Source organism: Oncorhynchus mykiss, chromosome 2 (genome assembly GCF_013265735.2).
Source record: "Oncorhynchus mykiss isolate Arlee chromosome 2, USDA_OmykA_1.1, whole genome shotgun sequence".
NCBI lineage: Eukaryota > Metazoa > Chordata > Actinopteri > Salmoniformes > Salmonidae > Oncorhynchus > Oncorhynchus mykiss.
Genome location: NC_048566.1, coordinates 16,845,944 through 16,858,304, shown reverse-complemented (window position 1 = coordinate 16,858,304; position 12,361 = coordinate 16,845,944). Strand labels below are relative to the sequence as shown.

At 50.3% G+C, this 12,361-nt stretch overlaps 1 protein-coding gene across 1 annotated transcript in view; it reads left to right on the top strand.

Moving 5' to 3' along the window:
* Positions 1-12,361, top strand: part of LOC110536202 (tripartite motif-containing protein 46) — a 34,748-nt gene that overhangs the window by 12,062 nt on the left and 10,325 nt on the right. Inside the window, exons 5-9 of the mRNA XM_036939652.1 lie at positions 1,209-1,355; positions 1,449-1,544; positions 1,827-2,080; positions 2,262-2,383; positions 2,475-2,807. Of these exons, the coding sequence (XP_036795547.1) occupies positions 1,209-1,355; positions 1,449-1,544; positions 1,827-2,080; positions 2,262-2,383; positions 2,475-2,807 (952 nt within the window). The remainder of the gene's footprint in view (positions 1-1,208; positions 1,356-1,448; positions 1,545-1,826; positions 2,081-2,261; positions 2,384-2,474; positions 2,808-12,361) is intronic.

Here is a 12,361-nt window from a genome sequence, read left to right as displayed (position 1 = left end):
TCTCCTTCACCTGTTTCCCCTACACTACCTCTCTCTTTCTCCTTCACCTGTTTCCTTTACAGTACCTCTCTCTCATTCACCTGTTTCCTCTACAGTACCTCCCTCTCTCCTTCACCTGTTTCCCCTACACTACCTCTCTCTTTCTCCTTCACCTGTTTCCTCTACAGTACCTCTCTCCTTCATGTGTTTCCTATATATTACCTCTCTGTGAGTTTGGCTGGTGACCTCCTTTTCTTCCTCCTCCTGTTATATCTTCTTGCTCTCTCCTCCCTGCCCACCCCTGTATCTACACCTCTACTATACCTGTCTTCCTCCTCTCCCCTCCTCCCTGCCCACCCCTGTATCTACACCTCTACTGTACCTGTCTTACTCCTCTCCCCTCTTCTCCTCCCTGCCCACCCCTGTATCTACACCTCTACTGTACCTGTATTCCTCCTCTCCCCTCCTCCCTGCCCACCCCTGTATCTACACCTCTACTGTACCTGTATTCCTCCTCTCCCCTCCTCCCTGCCCACCCCTGTATCTACACCTCTCCTGTACCTGTCTTCCTCCTCTCCCCTCCTCCCTGCCCACCCCTGTATCTACACCTCTACTGTACCTGTCTTCCTCCTCTCCCCTCCTCTCCTCCCTGCCCACCCCTGTATCTACACCTCTACTATACCTGTCTTCCTCCTCTCCCCTCCTCCCTGCCCACCCCTGTATCTACACCTCTACTGTACCTGTCTTCCTCCTCTCCCCTCCTCCCTACCCACCCCTGTATCTACACCTCTACTGTACCTGTCTTCCTCCTCTCCCCTCCTCTCCTCCCTGCCCACCCCTGTATCTACACCTCTACTATACCTGTCTTCCTCCTCTCCCCTCCTCCCTGCCCACCCCTGTATCTACACCTCTACTGTACCTGTCTTCCTCCTCTCCCCTCCTCCCTACCCACCCCTGTATCTACACCTCTACTGTACCTGTCTTCCTCTCTCCTCCCTGCCCACCCCTGTATCTACACCTCTACTGTACCTGTCTTCCTCCTCTCCCCTCCTCTCCGCTCCTGCCCTCTCCCCCTCCTCTCATCTCCTCTCCCGTCCTGCCCTCTCCTTTCCCCTCCTCTCCCCCTCAACCCTCTCCCCCTCCTCCCCTCTCCTCTCCCCTCCTGCCCTCTCCTCTCTCCTCCTTCTCTCCTCTTGCCTTCTCTCCTCTCCCCCGTTCTCCCCTATTAGGTCTTAACGTGTCTGGAGCATGAGCAGGAGAGGTTGTTGTGGTACTGTCGCTCCTGCCAGAGGCTGCTGTGTCCTGTCTGTAAGCTCCACAGAGTCCACCATGGCCACAAGGTGGCGCCCATCGCACAGGCCTGCCAGGCACTAAAGGTATCTATCTATCTATCTATCTATCTATCTATCTAACCATGAAGCTACATCTTTGCTTGCTGATATTGTCATCTGTCTCTCTTAACACCTGAGGACAAAATCACCAAGGAGATCAACTACATTCTGGCCAATCAGGACACAGTAAAGGCTCAGATAACTCAGCTGGAGAGTGCCATCACACACATGGAGGTAAACTCTCTCTCCATCCTTTCTGTCTCTCTTTCATCCAATCCACTACTTTCTTCCCTCTATCCTTCGATTGCCTCTTTCTCTCCATCACAGTATAACCATGCTCTTCTTTCCCTCCCTCTACCCCTCCCTTCTTCTCCCCTCCCCCACACTCTCTCCCTCTCACTCTACCCTCTCCCTTCTCCCCCCCCTCTCTCTCTCCCTCTACCCTCTCCATTCCCCCCCCCCTCTCTCTCTCCCTCTACCACATCCCCTTAAACCCCCTCTCAACTCCCTCTCTAGTTGAACAGTGCGTTGGCGAGGGAGCAGTTGTCCCAGTCTGTGAGGGAGCTGGGGGCGTCTCTAGTGGAGCGACAGGGAGCATTGACCCTGGCCCTGGAGGGGGCCCGGCTGAGGAGGGGGGAGGCCCTGTCGGCCCAGGTGTCTGAGAGGAGGGGTCTGCAGGAGCACGGCGGTTTAATGGCCTACACACAGGAGCTGCTCAAAGAGACCGACCAACCCTGCTTCGTACAGGCCGCACGAATCACCCACAACAGGTACGGGTGGTAGATGCAAGACACACATGCGCACACACACACACACACCGTGGGTAATATCAACACTTAACACTTACCAGCACCCCCCTCTATATTTTCTCTCTCCCCGTTTCTATTTTCTCTCTCGCTCTTTCTCTCTCTTTTTCTCTGTCTCTGACTCTCTCTCATTCTCTCTCTCCAGGCTGGTGAAAGCCATAGAGAATCTGCAGTGTTTCTCTCTCTCGGCTGATCCCTCCTTCAGACACTTCCACATGGACGCCTCCAGAGAAGTGAAACTCATCAGCAGCATGGGATACATAAGAGGTCCGTCTGTGTAAGAGGTTAGATCTGAAAGCTAACTCATCCCATCCACCAATATAACTCCCTTTTCTTCTCTGCCCCGCCCCTGCTACAGCCCCATTGGCTCCTGTGATTGACACTCAGCGCACGCTTGCCTATGACCAGCTGTTCCTGTGCTGGCGACTCCCCCAGGACTCCGCCCCTGCCTGGCACTTCTCTGTGGAGTTCCAGCGGCGAATGGGATTGACCGAGGCAGGCTGGGGAGGAGAGGTCAGGAGTCCCAATGCTCCACTGGTGTGGCAACGCCTGGAGGAGGTGGGCGGGACTAGTGCTGTGATTGACAGGCTGGAGATGGACAGTGTGTACGTGTTAAGGGTGAAAGGAAGCAATAAGGCGGGGTTTGGAGAGTACAGCGAAGAGGTTTACCTACACACACCACCCGCACCAGGTGAGACACACACACAGACACGTCCGTACGCAATTCCTGATACAATTATTGTTGGGGAATTGTTTAACAAAGTCAATACCTCTTTTGTCCCAATCCATCCCTTCACCTTCTCAATTCCCTCATTTTCTCTCTGCATAACCCACTACCTCTGTTCTGTAACCCAGCTCCACCCCCAGCCCTCTCTCCATCCCTCCATCCTCTCTCCATCCTCTCTCCATCCCCCATCCTCTCTCCATCCTCTCTCCATCCCTCCATCCTCTCTCCATCCCTCCATCCTCTCTCCATCCCTCCATCCTCTCTCCATCCCTCCATCCTCTCTCCACCCCCCGGCCCTCTCTCCATCCCTCCATCCTCCATCCTCTCTCCACCCCTCCATCCTCTCTCCATCCCTCCATCCTCTCTCCACCCCCGGCCCTCTCTCCATCCCTCCATCCTCTCTCTATCCCTCCATCCTCTCTCCACCCCCCGGCCTTCTCTCCATCCCTCCATCCTCTCTCCATCCGTCCATCCTCTCTCCATCCTCCATCCTCTCTCCATCCTCTCTCCATCCATCCATCCTCTCTCCATCCTCCATCCTCTCTCCATCCTCTCTCCATCCGTCCATCCTCTCTCCATCCGTCCATCCTCTCTCCATCCGTCCATCCTCTCTCCATCCTCCATCCTCTCTCCATCCTCTCTCCATCCGTCCATCCTCTCTCCATCCCTCCATCCTCTCTCCATCCCTCCATCCTCTCTCCATCCCTCCATCCTCTCTCCACCCCCCGGCCCTCTCTCCATCCCTCCATCCTCTCTCCATCCGTCCATCCTCTCTCCATCCTCTCTCCATCCTCTCTCCATCCATCCATCCTCTCTCCATCCATCCATCCTCCATCCTCCCTCCATCCTCTCTCCATCCTCTCTCCATCCGTCCATCCTCTCTCCATCCTCCATCCTCTCTCCATCCTCTCTCCATCCGTCCATCCTCTCTCCATCCTCTCTCCATCCATCATCCTCTCTCCATCCTCCAGCCTCTCTCCATCCTCCATCCTCCCTCCATCCTCTCTCCATCCCTCCATCCTCTCTCCATCCGTCCATCCTCTCTCCATCCTCCATCCTCTCTCCATCCGTCCATCCTCTCTCCATCCCTCCATCCTCTCTCCATCCGTCCATCCTCTCTCATCCCTCCATCCTCTCTCCATCCGTCCATCCTCTCTCCATCCGTCCATCCTCTCTCCATCCTCCATCCTCTCTCCATCTCTCCATCCCTTTATCTCCCTATCTCTCCTTCCTCTCTTTCACCTTGCTAACACTTGATTCATCTCAGAAGAATCCTACCATCCCATTCTCTGTCCTTCTCCTACCTCTCTCTCTCTCTCTTTATCGACATCTTTCCCTCTCTGTCCTTCTCCTACCTCTCTCTCTCTCTCTTTATCGACATCTCTCCCTCTCTGTCCTTCTCATACCTCTCTCTCTCTCTTTATCGACATCTCTCCCTCTCTGTCCTTCTCCCACCTCTCTCTATCAACATCTCTCCCTCTCTGTCCTTCTCCTACCTACCTCTCTCTCTCTTTATCGACATCTCCCCCCTCTGTCCTTCTCCCACCTCTCTCTATCAACATCTCTCACTCTCTGTCCTTCTCCTACCTCTCTCTCTCTCTTTATCAACATCTCTCACTCTCTGTCCTTCTCCTACCTCTCTCTCTCTCTCTCTCTCTTTATCGACATCTCTCCCTCTCTGTCCTTCTCCTACCTCTCTCTATCAACATCTCTCCCTCTCTGTCCTTCTCCTACCTCTCTCTCTCTCTTTATCAACATCTCTCCCTCTCTGTCCTTCTCCTACCTCTCTCTCTCTCTCTTTATCGACATCTCTCCCTCTCTGTCCTTCTCCTACCTCTCTCTCATTATCGACATCTCCCCCCTCTGTCCTTCTCCCACCTCTCTCTATCAACATATCTCCCTCTCTGTCCTTCTCCTACCTCTCTCTCTCTCTTTATCAACATCTCTCACTCTCTGTCCTTCTCCTACCTCTCTCTATCAACATCTCTCCCTCTCTGTCCTTCTCCTACCTCTCTCTCTCTCTTTATCAACATCTCTCCCTCTCTGTCCTTCTCCTACCTCTCTCTCTCTCTTTATCGACATCTCTCCCTCTCTGTCCTTCTACTACCTCTCTCTCTCTTTATCGACATCTCCCCCTTCTGTCCTTCTCCCACCTCTCTCTATCAACATCTCTCACTCTCTGTCCTTCTCCTACCTCTCTCTCTCTCTCTCTTTATCGACATCTCCTCCCTCTGTCCTTCTCCCACCTCTCTCTATCAACATCTCTCACTCTCTGTCCTTCTCCTACCTCTCTCTCTCTCTCTTTAGCGACATCTCCCCCCTCTGTCCTTCTCCCACCTCTCTCTATCAACATCTCTCACTCTCTGTCCTTCTCCTACCTCTCTCTCTCTCTCTCTTTATCAACATCTCTCCCTCTCTGTCCTTCTCCTACCTCTCTCTATCAACATCTCTCACTCTCTGTCCTTCATCCTACCTCTCTCTCTCTCTTTATCGACATCTCTCCCTCTCTGTCCTTCTCCTACCTCTCTCTATCAACATCTCTCACTCTCTGTTCTTCATCCTACCTCTCTCTCTCTCTTTATCAACATCTCTCCCTCTCTGTCCTTCTCCTACCTCTCTCTCTCTCTCTATCAACATCTCTCCCTCTCTGTCCTTCTCCTACCTCTCTCTCTCTCTTTATCAACATCTCTCACTCTCTGTCCTTCTCCTACCTCTCTCTCTCTATCAACATCTCTCACTCTGTTCTTCTCCTACCTCTCTCTCTCTCTTTATCAACATCTCTCCCTCTCTGTCCTTCTCCTACCCCTCTCTCTCTCTCTTTATCGACATCTCTCCCTCTCTGTCCTTCTCCTACCTCTCTCTCTCTTTATCGACATCTCCCCCCTCTGTCCTTCTCCCACCTCTCTCTATCAACATCTCTCACTCTCTGTCCTTCTCCCACCTCTCTCTATCAACATCTCTCCCTCTCTGTCCTTCTCCTACCTCTCTCTCTCTTTATCAACATCTCTCACTCTCTGTCCTTCTCCTACCTCTCTCTCTCTCTCTCTTTATCGACATCTCTCCCTCTCTGTCCTTCTCCTACCTCTCTCTCTCTTTATCGACATCTCCCCCTTCTGTCCTTCTCCCACCTCTCTCTATCAACATCTCTCACTCTCTGTCCTTCTCCTACCTCTCTCTCTCTCTCTCTCTTTATCGACATCTCCTCCCTCTGTCCTTCTCCCACCTCTCTCTATCAACATCTCTCACTCTCTGTCCTTCTCCTACCTCTCTCTCTCTCTCTTTAGCGACATCTCCCCCCTCTGTCCTTCTCCCACCTCTCTCTATCAACATCTCTCACTCTCTGTCCTTCTCCTACCCCTCTCTCTCTCTCTCTCTTTATCAACATCTCTCCCTCTCTGTCCTTCTCCTACCTCTCTCTATCAACATCTCTCACTCTCTGTCCTTCATCCTACCTCTCTCTCTCTCTTTATCGACATCTCTCCCTCTCTGTCCTTCTCCTACCTCTCTCTATCAACATCTCTCACTCTCTGTCCTTCATCCTACCTCTCTCTCTCTCTTTATCAACATCTCTCCCTCTCTGTCCTTCTCCTACCTCTCTCTCTCTCTCTCTATCAACATCTCTCCCTCTCTGTCCTTCTCCTACCTCTCTCTCTCTCTTTATCAACATCTCTCACTCTCTGTCCTTCTCCTACCTCTCTCTCTCTTTATCAACATCTCTCACTCTCTGTCCTTCTCCTACCTCTCTCTCTCTCTATCAACATCTCTCACTCTGTTCTTCTCCTACCTCTCTCTCTCTCTTTATCAACATCTCTCCCTCTCTGTCCTTCTCCTACCCCTCTCTCTCTCTCTTTATCGACATCTCTCCCTCTCTGTCCTTCTCCTACCTCTCTCTCTCTTTATCGACATCTCCCCCCTCTGTCCTTCTCCCACCTCTCTCTATCAACATCTCTCACTCTCTGTCCTTCTCCCACCTCTCTCTATCAACATCTCTCCCTCTCTGTCCTTCTCCTACCTCTCTCTCTCTTTATCAACATCTCTCACTCTCTGTCCTTCTCCTACCTCTCTCTCTCTCTCTCTTTATCGACATCTCTCCCTCTCTGTCCTTCTCCTACCTCTCTCTCTCTTTATCGACATCTCCCCCTTCTGTCCTTCTCCCACCTCTCTCTATCAACATCTCTCACTCTCTGTCCTTCTCCTACCTCTCTCTCTCTCTCTCTTTATCGACATCTCCTCCCTCTGTCCTTCTCCCACCTCTCTCTATCAACATCTCTCACTCTCTGTCCTTCTCCTACCTCTCTCTCTCTCTCTTTAGCGACATCTCCCCCCTCTGTCCTTCTCCCACCTCTCTCTATCAACATCTCTCACTCTCTGTCCTTCTCCTACCCCTCTCTCTCTCTCTCTCTTTATCAACATCTCTCCCTCTCTGTCCTTCTCCTACCTCTCTCTATCAACATCTCTCACTCTCTGTCCTTCATCCTACCTCTCTCTCTCTCTTTATCGACATCTCTCCCTCTCTGTCCTTCTCCTACCTCTCTCTATCAACATCTCTCACTCTCTGTCCTTCATCCTACCTCTCTCTCTCTCTTTATCAACATCTCTCCCTCTCTGTCCTTCTCCTACCTCTCTCTCTCTCTCTCTATCAACATCTCTCCCTCTCTGTCCTTCTCCTACCTCTCTCTCTCTCTTTATCAACATCTCTCACTCTCTGTCCTTCTCCTACCTCTCTCTCTCTCTATCAACATCTCTCACTCTGTTCTTCTCCTACCTCTCTCTCTCTCTCTTTATCAACATCTCTCCCTCTCTGTCCTTCTCCTACCCCTCTCTCTCTCTCTTTATCGACATCTCTCCCTCTCTGTCCTTCTCCTACCTCTCTCTCTCTTTATCGACATCTCCCCCCTCTGTCCTTCTCCCACCTCTCTCTATCAACATCTCTCACTCTCTGTCCTTCTCCCACCTCTCTCTATCAACATCTCTCCCTCTCTGTCCTTCTCCTACCTCTCTCTCTCTCTCTATCAACATCTCTCCCTCTCTGTCCTTCTCCTACCTCTCTCTCTCTTTATCAACATCTCTCACTCTCTGTCCTTCTCCTACCTCTCTCTCTCTCTTTATCGACATCTCTCACTCTCTGTCCTTCTCCTACCTCTCTCTCTCTATCAACATCTCTCACTCTGTTCTTCTCCTACCTCTCTCTCTCTTTATCAACATCTCTCACTCTCTGTCCTTCTCCTACCTCTCTCTCTCTCTATCAACATATCTCACTCTGTTCTTCTCCTACCTCTCTCTCTCTCTTTATCAACATCTCTCACTCTCTGTCCTTCATCCTACCTCTCTCTCTCTCTTTATCGACATCTCTCCCTCTCTGTCCTTCTCCTACCTCTCTCTCTCTCTCTCTCTCTCTCTCTCTATCAACATCTCTCACTCTCTGTCCTTCTCCTACCTCTCTCTCTCTTTATCAACATCTCTCACTCTGTTCTTCTCCTACCTCTCTCTCTCTCTCTTTATCAACATCTCTCCCTCTCTGTCCTTCTCCTACCCCTCTCTCTCTCTCTTTATCGACATCTCTCCCTCTCTGTCCTTCTCCTACCTCTCTCTCTCTTTATCGACATCTCCCCCCTCTGTCCTTCTCCCACCTCTCTCTATCAACATCTCTCACTCTCTGTCCTTCTCCCACCTCTCTCTATCAACATCTCTCCCTCTCTGTCCTTCTCCTACCTCTCTCTCTCTCTCTCTCTCTCTATCAACATCTCTCCCTCTCTGTCCTTCTCCTACCTCTCTCTCTCTTTATCAACATCTCTCACTCTCTGTCCTTCTCCTACCTCTCTCTCTCTCTTTATCAACATCTCTCACTCTCTGTCCTTCTCCTACCGCTCTCTCTCTCTATCAACATCTCTCCCTCTCTGTCCTTCTCCTACCTCTCTCTCTCTCTTTATCAACATCTCTCACTCTCTGTCCTTCTCCTACCTCTCTCTCTCTCTATCAACATCTCTCACTCTGTTCTTCTCCTACCTCTCTCTCTCTCTTTATCAACATCTCTCACTCTCTGTCCTTCATCCTACCTCTCTCTCTCTCTTTATCGACATCTCTCCCTCTCTGTCCTTCTCCTACCTCTCTCTCTCTCTCTCTCTCTCTCTCTCTCTATCAACATCTCTCACTCTCTGTCCTTCTCCTACCTCTCTCTCTCTTTATCAACATCTCTCACTCTGTTCTTCTCCTACCTCTCTCTCTCTCTCTTTATCAACATCTCTCCCTCTCTGTCCTTCTCCTACCCCTCTCTCTCTCTCTTTATCGACATCTCTCCCTCTCTGTCCTTCTCCTACCTCTCTCTCTCTTTATCGACATCTCCCCCCTCTGTCCTTCTCCCACCTCTCTCTATCAACATCTCTCACTCTCTGTCCTTCTCCCACCTCTCTCTATCAACATCTCTCCCTCTCTGTCCTTCTCCTACCTCTCTCTCTCTCTCTCTCTCTCTATCAACATCTCTCCCTCTCTGTCCTTCTCCTACCTCTCTCTCTCTTTATCAACATCTCTCACTCTCTGTCCTTCTCCTACCTCTCTCTCTCTCTTTATCAACATCTCTCACTCTCTGTCCTTCTCCTACCGCTCTCTCTCTCTATCAACATCTCTCCCTCTCTGTCCTTCTCCTACCTCTCTCTCTCTCTTTATCAACATCTCTCACTCTCTGTCCTTCTCCTACCTCTCTGTCTCTCTATCAACATCTCTCACTCTGTTCTTCTCCTACCTCTCTCTCTCTCTTTATCAACATCTCTCACTCTCTGTCCTTCATCCTACCTCTCTCTCTCTCTTTATCGACATCTCTCCCTCTCTGTCCTTCTCCTACCTCTCTCTCTCTCTCTCTATCAACATCTCTCACTCTCTGTCCTTCTCCTACCTCTCTCTCTCTTTATCAACATCTCTCACTCTCTGTCCTTCTCCTACCTCTCTCTCTCTTTATCAACATCTCTCCCTCTCTGTCCTTCTCCTACCTCTCTCTCTCTTTATCAACATCTCTCACTCTCTGTCCTTCTCCTACCTCTCTCTCTCTCTTTATCAACATCTCTCACTCTCTGTCCTTCTCCTACCTCTCTCTCTCTCTCTATCAACATCTCTCACTCTCTGTCCTTCTCCTACCTCTCTCTCTCTCTTTATCAACATCTCTCACTCTCTGTCCTTCTCCTACCTCTCTCTCTCTCTATCAACATCTCTCACTCTCTGTCCTTCTCCTACATCTCTCTCTCTCTCTCTTTATCGACATCTCTCCCTCTCTGTCCTTCTCCTACCTCTCTCTATCAACATCTCTCACTCTCTGTCCTTCATCCTACCTCTCTCTCTCTCTTTATCGACATCTCTCCCTCTCTGTCCTTCTCCTACCTCTCTCTATCAACATCTCTCCCTCTCTGTCCTTCTCCTACCTCTCTCTCTCTCTTTATCAACATCTCTCCCTCTCTGTCCTTCTCCTACCTCTCTCTCTCTCTTTATCGACATCTCTCCCTCTCTGTCCTTCTCCTACCTCTCTCTCATTATCGACATCTCCCCCCTCTGTCCTTCTCCCACCTCTCTCTATCAACATATCTCCCTCTCTGTCCTTCTCCTACCTCTCTCTCTCTCTTTATCAACATCTCTCACTCTCTGTCCTTCATCCTACCTCTCTCTCTCTCTTTATCGACATCTCTCCCTCTCTGTCCTTCTCCTACCTCTCTCTATCAACATCTCTCCCTCTCTGTCCTTCTCCTACCTCTCTCTCTCTCTTTATCAACATCTCTCCCTCTCTGTCCTTCTCCTACCTCTCTCTCTCTCTCTTTATCGACATCTCTCCCTCTCTGTCCTTCTCCTACCTCTCTCTCTCTTTATCGACATCTCCCCCTTCTGTCCTTCTCCCACCTCTCTCTATCAACATCTCTCACTCTCTGTCCTTCTCCTACCTCTCTCTCTCTCTCTCTCTTTATCGACATCTCCTCCCTCTGTCCTTCTCCCACCTCTCTCTATCAACATCTCTCACTCTCTGTCCTTCTCCTACCTCTCTCTCTCTCTCTTTAGCGACATCTCCCCCCTCTGTCCTTCTCCCACCTCTCTCTATCAACATCTCTCACTCTCTGTCCTTCTCCTACCTCTCTCTCTCTCTCTCTTTATCAACATCTCTCCCTCTCTGTCCTTCTCCTACCTCTCTCTATCAACATCTCTCACTCTCTGTCCTTCATCCTACCTCTCTCTCTCTCTTTATCGACATCTCTCCCTCTCTGTCCTTCTCCTACCTCTCTCTATCAACATCTCTCACTCTCTGTCCTTCATCCTACCTCTCTCTCTCTCTTTATCAACATCTCTCCCTCTCTGTCCTTCTCCTACCTCTCTCTCTCTCTCTATCAACATCTCTCCCTCTCTGTCCTTCTCCTACCTCTCTCTCTCTCTTTATCAATATCTCTCACTCTCTGTCCTTCTCCTACCTCTCTCTCTCTCTCTATCAACATCTCTCACTCTGTTCTTCTCCTACCTCTCTCTCTCTCTCTTTATCAACATCTCTCCCTCTCTGTCCTTCTCCTACCCCTCTCTCTCTCTCTTTATCGACATCTCTCCCTCTCTGTCCTTCTCCTACCTCTCTCTCTCTTTATCGACATCTCCCCCCTCTGTCCTTCTCCCACCTCTCTCTATCAACATCTCTCACTCTCTGTCCTTCTCCCACCTCTCTCTATCAACATCTCTCCCTCTCTGTCCTTCTCCTACCTCTCTCTCTCTCTCTCTCTCTCTCTCTCTCTATCAACATCTCTCCCTCTCTGTCCTTCTCCTACCTCTCTCTCTCTTTATCAACATCTCTCACTCTCTGTCCTTCTCCTACCTCTCTCTCTCTCTTTATCAACATCTCTCACTCTCTGTCCTTCTCCTACCGCTCTCTCTCTATCAACATCTCTTACTCTGTTCTTCTCCTACCTCTCTCTCTCTTTATCAACATCTCTCACTCTCTGTCCTTCTCCTACCTCTCTCTCTCTCTATCAACATCTCTCACTCTGTTCTTCTCCTACCTCTCTCTCTCTCTTTATCAACATCTCTCACTCTCTGTCCTTCATCCTACCTCTCTCTCTCTCTTTATCGACATCTCTCCCTCTCTGTCCTTCTCCTACCTCTCTCTCTCTCTCTCTCTCTCTCTCTCTATCAACATCTCTCACTCTCTGTCCTTCTCCTACCTCTCTCTCTCTTTATCAACATCTCTCCCTCTCTGTCCTTCTCCTACCTCTCTCTCTCTTTATCAACATCTCTCCCTCTCTGTCCTTCTCCTACCTCTCTCTCTCTCTTTATCAACATCTCTCCCTCTCTGTCCTTCTCCTACCTCTCTCTATCAACATCTCTCACTCTCTGTCCTTCATCCTACCTCTCTCTCTCTCTTTATCAACATCTCTCCCTCTCTGTCCTTCTCCTACCTCTCTCTCTCTCTTTATCAACATCTCTCACTCTCTGTCCTTCTCCTACCTCTCTCTCTCTCTCTATCAACATCTCTCACTCTCTGTCCTTCTCCTACCTCTCTCTCTCTC